The sequence below is a fragment of the Cyclopterus lumpus genome, chromosome 17 (assembly GCF_009769545.1).
Source record: "Cyclopterus lumpus isolate fCycLum1 chromosome 17, fCycLum1.pri, whole genome shotgun sequence".
NCBI lineage: Eukaryota > Metazoa > Chordata > Actinopteri > Perciformes > Cyclopteridae > Cyclopterus > Cyclopterus lumpus.
The window spans coordinates 22,434,064-22,445,769 of NC_046982.1; the positions used below are offsets into that span (position 1 = coordinate 22,434,064).

Below are 11,706 nucleotides of genomic sequence, written 5' to 3' on the forward strand. Positions count from 1 at the left end.
TATGTATTAGGAACAATTTAGACTTAATATATTATTTATACATATATATTAATTATACATCTATATATAAATATAATAGTTCATCAAGTTTAAGATAAGAGATAATAAAATAATGAAGTTGATAAATGCTGGTAAACATCCTCTGGTGCCACAGCGAAGCCAAACACAGCGTTACAATAAACCTACAGTCCTTGAACGCCTCACACAAGGACGGACTGACTCACATGCAGCTGATCTTCCTCCTTCAGATGAAAGAGCTTCTTTTCATTAAAGGAACGCGTTTCCTGTTCGTTCCTGCAGACTGAAGACGGTTCTGGTGGATCCGGTCTGTTCAGGTCTCCCGGTGACCCCCAAGTGATCCTGATCAACACACACAGCTGCGATATGTGCTGCACAGGCTCTGACAGCTGCTCTGGGTCCTAATGCTGATCCATCGGGGACAGGTGGAAACCAGCTGGGAAATATATAAATATATAATATATATAAATAAATGTATTTATACATATTTAAATACATTTATATATATATATATAAATACATTTATATATATATATATATAAATACATGTTTATATTTAAATATATTTACATATGTATTTAAATGGGGCTGCACGGTGGTGTAGTGGCTAGCACTGTCGCCTCACAGCAAGAGGGCCGCGGGTTCGATTCCCGGTCGGAGCGGTCCTTCTGTGTGGAGTTTGCATGTTCTCCCCGTGGCAGCGTGGGTTCTCTCCGGGCTCTCCGGCTTCCTCCCACAGTCCAAAGACATGCTGCAGGTTAATTGATCTCTAAATGTCCCATAGGTGTGAATGGTTGTATGTCCCTACATGTGCCCTCGATGGACTGGCGGCCTGTCCAGGGTGTCCCCTGCCTTCGCCCTATGTCAGCTGGGATAGGCTCCAGCGCCCCCTAATGAGGATAAGCGGTATTGAAAATGGATGGATGGATGTATTTAAATATAAACATATAAATAAATATAAATAATATAAATAAATAAACCTTATCAAGAATGTGGAGGTTTTAATAATTATGACTTAAAAATAAACTACCACACAGCAACGTCACTACTGTTGTTATTCACTGCTGTAAGGAGATTAAATGTTGTATTAATCTCATTTAAAGTTTCTTTACGAGTCGTCCTCAGTGTAACAGCGCTCCCCAGTGGCCGACAACCGCAATTAACATCATCTTGGTCAAAATGTCCTGTATTTGTATTTTAATCCTGTTTTCTCACTCCTCTTCTAAAATATTGAGCTTCGGAAGCTCTGTCGATGTCACCGACCTCCATCGACACATCGGCAGGTTGAAAGTCGCACAAACACGACAACAAAAGAACGAAAGAACAAAAGAACAAACGGACAAATCCATCGGTGATGACAAAAATACAAAAAAAAACGAGTGAAGGAAGTGAATTTATTGTCGGGTTGAAAAGTCATCACATGCAAACAGCGACGTCGAAGCCGTGTGGCGTCAATATTTTATTAGCAAACCAGAGAAAAAACAACAACAACAAAAGAAGTGAAGGAACAATCTGTGTTTGTGTTTCTGTACAAGTCCAAATATACTACAATATGTACTATTATACAACTGGGTTACAATTCATGTCAGTGCGCAGCAGTCAAAGAAAAAATTCAAGTCCGTTTCCAGCGGCGTCGCTTCTCTCGGGTCCGGCTAACGCTAGAATGCTAAGCTAACGTTTACCTCTCCCCCACGCCCCAACAAAGTGCAGAGTCTCGTGTTCGTTGACCCCAAAACCAAAATAAACCTCGTTCACATTTAGAAACTTTTTCTTATCTTTTTTTTTTTTTTTTAGGTAAAAGCAAAACACGTGAAACTAATAAATCGAGTACGAAGCGAACGCCGTTTAAGGCCCGGAGTCGAGTTCCCCCCCGAAAACAAAGATGTGGAAAAACATTTTGATGGCAACAAAAGTCACAAAAGTTCAATAAGTAGTCATGTGATGGTTCGTGATTAGCTTAGCTTAGCATAACGTCTGAAGTGTCCCTTTTACACTTTGTGTTTTTTCCTTCGGACAGAGCCAGGCTAGCCGTTTCTACCCGTTTCCTAGTCTTTGTGCTAAGCTAAGCTAACGAAAGCTAGCGCTCAACAAGGGAGGTAAAATCTTTCAACCTTCGTGCGAGAAGCAATCACCTGAGCAACGCCACAAAGCATGCTGGGAAAACAGTTTCAGACGTCTTTTAATGGGCGTCTGGTCACGACTTCGGGGAGATAACAAAGCCGGCGTTTGAAGACGAGCTAACCAGAAGACGAGCTAACCAGAAGACGAGCTAACCAGAAGACGAGCTAACCAGAAGAGACACGAAACGTGAAGCCGAGTGAATGTCACGTGACCACGACTTAAAACACAGAAGCGTCCGGAGGAGGCGGGGCCAGAATTTAAAAAAAAGAAAATATTCAAGGAAGTTTGTTCCAAAGAAACTGAAGCTCGTCCGACTCGTTCTTTAAAACATTCAACGTGAACCCCGACGGCGAGCTTTGGGAACGCCGATCGGAGAATAAAACATAACATTGAACATAAAACGCTCCGATTCGTTTTGAGAAGATCAGAAGCTGTTTTTACCAAATCCTAAACGGGACCTTCCTCATGTTCACTTCCTCCTTCCTCATGTTCACTTCCTCCTTCAATTTTTCTCATTTGAAACAACAATATACATACACACACACACACATATATATATATATATATATATATATATATATATATATATATATATATATACACACATATATATATATAAACACACATATACATATATATATATACACACATACATATATATATATATATATATATATATATATATATATACACACATACATATATATATATACACACACATATATATCTATATATATACACACATATACATATATATATATATATATATATATATATATATATATATATATATATACACACACACATATATATATATATATATATATATATATATATATACACACATACATATACATATATACACACATATATATCTATATATATATACACACATATACATATATACACACATATATATCTATATATATACACACATATACATATATACACACATATATATCTATATATATATATACACACATATACATATATATATATATATATATATACACACATATATATATATACACACACACGTTCTGGAGGGTTTCAAATGGAGAGAAAAGAAAAAAAGAGACGGAGACGCCGGATGAACCTGTGAAACTAGAACACCTGGAGTCAGAGGCAGTCAAGCGAACACAGACCCCCCCGACCCCCGACCCCTCCGCTGAAAAGAAGACTTGGCCGATGATGAACACGCCCTGAAACAAGCCAAAATAATCCTCTCTCAGAAGCAGGAATCGACCAGACGTTGTTTATCATTTGGTCTGGCGTGCCGGAGGAAGTGCGTGTGCGTAGAGTTCAAACCCACGAGCGCGTGCGAGGACGCCTCGTGGGTTCTCTTAAGGTGGGCGGAGCCTTGGATTCATGCAGCAAAGACAACGAAACACGACGACGACGGAAAGCGTGAGGATCCGACCCGCGGCGTTCTGACCCGGGAGGAGGGAGGGGGCGGTGCTGGGGGGCGGGGTCAGGAGTGGTCAGGAGTGATCAGGAGTGATCCATGGGTTCGGTGGCAGTGCTCTGCTCGCCATCCTGACTTTCCATCTCCTCCGGCTCCGCCCCCTTCCCGTCCGGTTTGCAGGGCGCCGCCGGACGTTTGCCGTCGTCCGCCGTAGACACCGGTGGGCCGGCTCCCGACTCATTAGTCCCGCCCCCTCCCGTGTTGGCGGCGGCGCTCTGCTGCTCCCGCAGGTGGCGCTCCATGGAGGCCTGGATGGAGGAGACCATCTCCTGCAGCTTCCTCCGCTGCTGCTCCATCAGGCCGGGGTCCGGGCCGCGGCCGTCCTTCGTGGTGACGAAGCCCGGCGCCATGCGGACCAGCTCCCTGGTGGCGTCCTCGGGGATGTCCGACAGGTCCGGCGGGCCCCGGGACACGCTGGCGCTCAGGTCCACGCCGCTGCTGTGCTGGCGCGTGATAGGCCGGTGCTCCGGAGGGGAGGAGCCCCCGGCGCTGCCCAGAGAGTGGCCTTTGCCCTGGAAGGCGGTGACGCTTTGCAGGTGCTCCTTCTTGCGGACGACGCCGCCGCCGCCCGGCCGCAGCGCGCCGTGGGAGGGGCTCCCCTCTCTGCTGCCCCTGGTGGCCGTCTCGGAGTGCAGCTGGACCAGCGCCTCCTTCACCAGCTCCTCAACATCGGGGCCGACGGGGAAGTGGCCCGCGGTGTCCACGCAGAGCTCCAGGCGCTCCTCCCCAGCGTTGTAGACGAAGGTCTTCCCCGTCAGGTGGGGCAGCGTGCAGTGCTTCCCGTCCATCAGGCCTGAAACAGATTATCCTCCAGTATTCACATAGAACACGTGATCATGACATCATCAAGTTGCTCTGATCATGTGACTTTGTAAACAACCAATCAGTGTTTAGACCAACAGGAGGAGAGCTAGTAACGTTAGCAGCACCGCTAACAGAGAACCAGGAGGTTCACTTCAGTTACACGATGATGCGTTCAGGCTCTGCTCAGTGAACATGAGTACTGGCTGAAGGTAAATTAATGATTATGTTTAACTTCCGAAAGCTCTGAGGTCATTATTACACTTCATTAACACTAATGATGAGTAGAAGGACCAAACATACCCATGTCCTTCTTCACGATGTTGTAGAAGACGCCGCCCTGCTGGAATAGGTGCGGCAGCTTCTTAGCATACGACCAAACGTCCTCACCTGGAACACAGAGGGGGGGGGGGGGGGGGGGGGGGGGGGATTCAACGACCTGGCTGAGAAACCCTGAACGCACCGAAGATTTTCAAAGAACGTCACGGGATAGATTTAAACCAGCAGTCGCCTTCAGGAACGTTAGAAGGTTTGATTTAATCCTCAAATTTAAGAATGTTTTTAGGAAAATGTTCACTTTAACATTGTTCAGCCTTTTAATTCGCTTTAATAATTAACTAATCGATCCGCGTGGGAAATAACTGATTAATTAACAGTGAAAACTTCACTTTGGGTCTGTGAGACGTTTTCAAGTGAATTTTGTTCAGTTTGAATATAAATGTGAATATCAGAGAAATCACAGTTTGAACAGTTTGAAGCAGCAGATTGGAGGGAAATGAGGTAAATATTAATTAATTAATATCTCTCTCTCATATATATAGAACTGCTTTTAATGTGTGATTGTTTGTTTTTGTTTTCTTATCAGGGTCCGAGAGACTCAAAGTCCCTATTTATTTGTTTTATCTGTATATTCTTATTTATTTATTTTTAGCTTTTAGGATGTTTTAATTAAGTGTCTTTGAGTATTATGAAAAGCGCTATATAAATTAAATGCATTATTATTATTATTATTATTATAATATATATATATATATATATATATATATATATATATATATAGTTTTCAGCGATCACATGATCACATGTTTCTTGTGATCATGTGACGCGCTTCGATCCTCACCCATCAAGGTTGCGAGGAGACAGAGGGAGGACATCTCAAGGTCGATGCTGTCCTGGAGTTCGCGGCCACTCGTCCTGCCGGACGCCACGATGTCCTCGGTCTTCACGGCGTGCGAGCCGGAGGCCCCGAGGACGGCGGCGGGGCCTCCGTCCTCGGGCGCCCTCAGTACCTCCACCGTCACCCTGTCGCCGTGCTGCAGCGCCGCCGGCTCGTTCTCCTCGCCTTCCTTCGGGGGCGGCAGCTCTCTGGGCGGGAAGCCGTGGCGGATGCACTGCCGCGCCGGCGGCACCCCGAACTGGCCGGCGATGCTCCTCTGCAGCTCCGAGAAGGTGGTGTGGACCTGCAGGGTCAGCATGGCCTGCCTGCCGTCGCTAGTGGTCACGCGGATCTTCTTCTCCTTATTGGACGACGGGGAGGGGGATTTGGTGGGCGTGGCCGGCGCGGAGGAAGAGGTGGTGGTTTCCGGGGACCCGCCAGGGGAGGACGCACGTCCCCGGACCTTCTGGTCCTGGACCTTCTGGTCCTGCTTCAGCTTGTCGGTCCGCCGCTTCTGGGTGACGAAGGCCTGCTCGCTGATGCTCTGCTGGATGCTGCGCTCCGCCCGGCTCATCGTCAGCTCCTCCTTGTGGAGCGTCTTCGTCTTCTGGCCGGTCAGGATGATCTTGGTGGGCGGCTGGGTGTCCGTCGCCGCCTCGGCAGCGGCGCCGTCAGTGAGCCGCTGATCGTGAGCCCCGGCGATGGACACCGGGTTGTACTCGTCCGGGTTCTTCTTGGCGGTGTGGTGCAGGATGGTGTTGACCACTTTCTGCACCAGGATCTCGCTGCCGAACTCCCCGGGGAAGTGCTTGGTCACCAGCTTCATGGCCACGTCGTACACGTTGCTGTTCAAAGCCGACTCGGCCTCGTACTGGAACCAGTACACCGTCTCCCTCACCACCCGCCCCCCCCACTCCAGCGTGATGGGGAAGGCCTCGGGCAGGTTGTCGTACTCCTTCCCCTCCCAGAAGTGCTTGAAGCCGCAGCCGCACTTCCCGCCGTGGGAGCGGGTGTTGGTTCGGTCCCCGTCCAGGTAAACCACCACCCCGTTGCCGAGGACGTGGCGCACCGACGTGCCGTGACACCAGTTGCAGGTGTTGAGGGTGCTGACTTTATAATCCGGGGCCAGGACGTCCCTCTGGGGGTCGTAGGAGCAGACCACGTTGTTGAGGGGGAAGCTGTAGTTCTTGTCCGGCCGCAGTTGGCCGTGAGTGGATTTTGCCAAGTTGTAGAGCTTCCCACCGGGAATCAGCCACTCCGGCGGCACGTGGAGCTCGGAGAGGGCGCCGCAGATCAGGCAGCGGTGCAGCCGGTTCTCCGTCACAGACTTCTTCGCGGCCTCGGTCACCTCCTCGGGCTGGACGCCGATCACGCCGGTGCGCCTGTAGACGTACTGGTGCACGTCGGCCACCAGCGACGGGTGGATGCTGTGCCTCTCCATGAACACCTCCTCCATGGCGTTCACCAGGCGCATCAGGTACTTGTCCTGCAGGCTGCGGTCGCCGCCTATCACGCAGCCGCCGTCCGGTTCCAGCTTGATGTACTTCCGGATGAGCTCCTGGGGGACGCCCCAGGCCTTCGGCAGCAGGCGGGGCGGCAGCTTGGGCAGCACCGCGTTCTTGATCCCCACCAGAGGGATGTAGTGGTTCCGGCCCGAGCTGCTCCACGCGATGCAGATGGGTTTGTTGAGCGTCCCGTCCTTCCCCCGGCACTGCTCCTCAGCCACCAGGCCCGGCAAGAAACTGGCCGAGTAATCCCCGGGGCTCCTCATCCCACTCAGGGAGTCCAGCAGGATTATGGGTCGGTGGAGGACGTTGGCCAGACCGAATATGTGGATGTTGCGCAGCCCGAGCGGGACGCCCTCCGGCGGGATGAACAGGGGGTCGCACTCGTTGATGATGTCCTCCCACTCCGCCACGTCGATGAAATCCTGAAAGAGGGCCTTGTAGCAGTCCAGGTTCTGCTTGAAGTTCTGTTTCAGGTTCTCCCTCAGGGCGTGCCAGAACAGTTCTCTGCCCACCAGCGCTCTGGACACGGCGTGGACCAGACAGTGCCCGTCCCCGTCCACGTGGACCGGGATGAGACACTCCCCGCCGCCATTGGCCTTCTTCACCTCCTCCAGGGTGTCGTGCAGGTACGCCAGGCTCCCCGACCGGTCCTTGCCGTACCCCATGGTGGAGACGTGGTCCGGCTCGATCAGGAAGGCCCGGTCCCCCAGGAGGGAGCAGTCGAACATCTCGCCTTGGTTCATCTCCCGCAGCAGCTTGGCTTTGCCGGTCTGCTTGTCCATGCCGTACCGGGTGAGCACCGGGGACAGCAGCTTGCAGTGGTAGTTGGACAGACCCATCACCTTCACCAGCTCCGTGCCTTTCTTCGGGGCCCCCGTGACCCCCAGCAGGGCGTTCCTGAGCAGGTTGTGCAGCACCACGTCCGGGTCCGTCACCTCCTCCACGCGCACCAGGTGCCTCTGCTCGTGCCGCTGGCCGCACTCGGTGCACTCGATGCTCACGGAGCCGTGAGCCGGGAAGAACAGCCGCGCCTGGCATCGCGGGTCCGGGCAGCTGCCGGACAGGACGCGCTTGTCCTTCTTCTTGGAGCTCTGCGGCAGCGACATGGCGGACGGGCGGAAGCTGAGAGGGCGCGTCCGCTTCACTGGCTCATGGCGGTCGGCTCCGGCTCCGATAACGAGAAGTTATTCTCCAGAAAAACACAAGAAACAACACGGAAGCGGCTGTTTGCTCCTTTGACGAACTGAAACGTCGCTGAACGTAACTGCGTCACGCCGGAGAGGATCACGGGACTTGTAGTTCCGCCGAGTAGTCACCGTGTTGTTATATTTACACACCGAAAGCACGCTTGTTGTCTTTGTCTCTAAAGTCCCTTCACACGGCAAAGACACAAGACGTATTGAGTTTGTCTTCATCACATGTTAGTTTGTTAAAGGGTTCAGAGCGGCAACCCTCGGTCGACTACATTTCCCAGAATGCAACAGGCCGCGGCGACGTTCTTGTGGCGTAGGGAAGTCAACACACGGCGGAGTCATGGCGGTTTGGACGGAATACACGGGTCGGTCCATATTTGGGACCTAACATGTAATAAAAGTACTTTTACTGTAACATTATTTTCAGTGGGTGGTATAAGTACTTTTACTGTTACATAGTACTTCCACTGTGTGGTATAAGTACTTTTACTGTTACATAGTACTTCCACTGTGTGGTATAAGTACTTTTACTGTTACATAGTACTTCCACTGTGTGGTATTAGTACTTTTACTGTTACATAGTACTTCCACTGTGTGGTATTAGTACTTTTACTGTTACATAGTACTTCCACTGTGTGGTATTAGTACTTTAACTGTTACATAGTACTTCCACTGTGTGGTATTAGTACTTTTACTGTTACATAGTACTTCCACTGTGTGGTATTAGTACTTTTACTGTTACATAGTACTTCCACTGTGTGGTATTAGTACTTTTACTGTTACATAGTACTTCCACTGTGTGGTATTAGTACTTTTACTGTTACATAGTACTTCCACTGTGTGGTATTAGTACTTTAACTGTTACATAGTACTTCCACTGTGTGGTATTAGTACTTTTACTGTTACATAGTACTTCCACTGTGTGGTATTAGTACTTTAACTGTTACATAGTACTTCCACTGTGTGGTATTAGTACTTTTACTGTTACATAGTACTTCCACTGTGTGGTATTAGTACTTTTACTGTTACATAGTACTTCCACTGTGTGGTATTAGTACTTTTACTGTTACATAGTACTTCCATTGTGTGGTATTAGTACTTTTACTGTTACATAGTACTTCCACTGTGTGGTATTAGTACTTTTACTGTTACATAGTACTTCCACTGTGTGGTATTAGTACTTTAACTGTTACATAGTACTTCCACTGTGTGGTATTAGTACTTTAACTGTTACATAGTACTTCCACTGTGTGGTATTAGTACTTTTACTGTTACATAGTACTTCCACTGTGTGGTATTAGTACTTTTACTGTTACATAGTACTTCCACTGTGTGGTATTAGTACTTTAACTGTTACATAGTACTTCCACTGTGTGGTATTAGTACTTTAACTGTTACATAGTACTTCCACTGTGTGGTATTAGTACTTTAACTGTTACATAGTACTTCCACTGTGTGGTATTAGTACTTTTACTGTTACATAGTACTTCCACTGTGTGGTATTAATACTTTAACTGTTACATAGTACTTCCACTGTGTGGTATTAGTACTTTTACTGTTACATAGTACTTCCACTGTGTGGTATTAGTACGTTTACTGTTACATAGTACTTCCACTGTGTGGTATTAGTACTTTTACTGTTACATAGTACTTCCACTGTGTGGTATTAGTACTTTTACTGTTACATAGTACTTCCACTGTGTGGTATTAGTACTTTTACTGTTACATAGTACTTCCACTGTGTGGTATTAGGCCTACTACTTTTACTGTAACAGCATTTTTATTCTAGGGTATGAATACATTTACCTAGCAGATTATTTGTTTACAGTGTGGTATTAGTACATTAACTGTAACAGTATTTCTACAGTGTGGTATTTGTACATTCTAAACCTCCTTTATTAAAGTTGTTATTTATATTTTACTCTTTGTTTGTTTACGTTAATGTATCTTTATCATAACGAGGTGCTCACATGTTTCAGTGGCTTTGACTCTTTGTTTACGTTAATGTATCTTTATCATAACGAGGTGCTCACATGTTTCAGTGGCTTTGACTCTTTGTTTACGTTAATGTATCTTTATCATAACGAGGTGCTCACATGTTTCAGTGTCTTTGACTCTTTGTTTACGTTAATGTATCTTTATCATAACGAGGTGCTCACATGTTTCAGTGGCTTTGACTCTTTGTTTACGTTAATGTATCTTTATCATAACGAGGTGCTCACATGTTTCAGTGTCTTTGACTCTTTGTTTACGTTAATGTATCTTTATCATAACGAGGTGCTCACATGTTTCAGTGGCTTTGACTCTTTGTTTACGTTAATGTATCTTTATCATAACGAGGCGCTCACATGTTTCAGTGGCTTTGACTCTTTGTTTACGTTAATGTATCTTTATCATAACGAGGTGCTCACATGTTTCAGTGGCTTTGACTCTTTGTTTACGTTAATGTATCTTTATCATAACGAGGCGCTCACATGTTTCAGTGGCTTTGACTCTTTGTTTACGTTAATGTATCTTTATCATAACGAGGTGCTCACATGTTTCAGTGGCTTTGACTCTTTGTTTGTTTGTTTACGTTATTGTTGTATCTTTATCATAACGAGGTGCTCACATGTTTCTATACAGTAGATTTATTGTTGAATACGGACATAAAACTTCTAATTTTAGCTTCTTTTTTTATTGCTCCAGAGGATCAGATTATTAGCAAATGTAAAAACTTTATTGAGCTGACACAAACATCATTTAAAACAGTCGACGCCGTATCGTCGACGACGCCTCAACGCACAAAGCAAACAGATTTACAGTCAGATCAGTTCAACATCAGTCAGAGGTTTGATTCTCCTCGTTCCAAAATGTTCTCAGTAGCCCGCGATTTAAGCTTAAATCAGGCTTGAATCCAGTTTAAATCCCATTTAAATTAATCTTAAATCAAGTTTAAATCCAGATTAAATTAATCTTAAATCCAGTTTAAATCAGGCTTACATCAAACTTAAATCAGGCTTAAATCCAGTTTAAATGAAGCTTCAAGCTTAAATATGTATAATTCCCACTGTTTGTCATGAACAGAAGTAAATCCGATTTGAGAGAAGAAGAAGTCTTTTGGGAATTGTTCCTCGCCGCTTCCCGTAGAACGATGTGCGTTCCCCGAGCAGCTCGTCTTCCGGCTCCAAGAACAAAACGTTTAACGGTCGTTGAGCGTTTGTTTTTCAGAATTATTAAAACAATAACAAGTTTACGGACCATGGTTCTCTCCTCTAAATACCCGGGTACCTGGGTTCTCTCCTCTAAATACCTGGGTTCTCTCCTCTAAATACCCGGGTACCTGGGTTCTCTCCTCTAAATACCCGGATACCTGGGTTCTCTGCTCTCAATACCTGGGTTCTCTCCTCTAAATACCCGGGTACCTGGGTTCTCTCTTCTAAATACCTGGGTACCTGGGTTCTC

The 11,706-nt window shown here is 46.8% G+C and overlaps 2 protein-coding genes across 19 annotated transcripts in view; both read right to left on the reverse strand.

Annotated features, from left to right (window-relative positions):
• Positions 1 to 3,140: 3,140 nt before the first annotated feature.
• On the reverse strand, positions 3,141 to 8,317 carry vcpip1 (valosin containing protein (p97)/p47 complex interacting protein 1). The gene is made up of 3 exons (XM_034555533.1): positions 5,526 to 8,317; positions 4,709 to 4,795; positions 3,141 to 4,397 (listed from the first exon to the last, which is right to left on the reverse strand). The coding sequence occupies exons 1-3, from the start codon at positions 8,173 to 8,175 to the stop codon at positions 3,631 to 3,633; spliced, it is 3,504 nt and encodes a 1,167-aa protein (XP_034411424.1). The 5' UTR covers positions 8,176 to 8,317; the 3' UTR covers positions 3,141 to 3,630.
• Positions 8,318 to 10,932: 2,615 nt separating this feature from the next.
• The window catches only part of LOC117746429 (CYFIP-related Rac1 interactor B-like), a 13,643-nt gene continuing 12,869 nt past the window's right edge, over positions 10,933 to 11,706 (reverse strand). For 15 of the 18 annotated variants that reach the window (XR_004611317.1, XR_004611333.1, XR_004611323.1 and 12 more), the window contains one exon: positions 10,933 to 11,706. This exon is cut by the window's right edge. The gene's annotated coding sequence lies outside the window, so the exon portion shown is untranslated. The other 3 variants (XR_004611319.1, XR_004611318.1, XM_034555553.1) reach the window with 3 other exon arrangements.

Coding starts and splice junctions, on each gene's coding strand:
- vcpip1 (XM_034555533.1), bottom strand. CDS start 8,175: ATGTCGCTGCCGCAGAGCTCCAAGAAGAAGGACAAGCGCGTCCTGTCC. Junction 4,796..5,525: donor TCTCCTCGCAACCTTGATGG/GTGAGGATCGAA, acceptor TCTGTGTTCCAG/GTGAGGACGTTTGGTCGTAT. Junction 4,398..4,708: donor CATCGTGAAGAAGGACATGG/GTATGTTTGGTC, acceptor AATCTGTTTCAG/GCCTGATGGACGGGAAGCAC.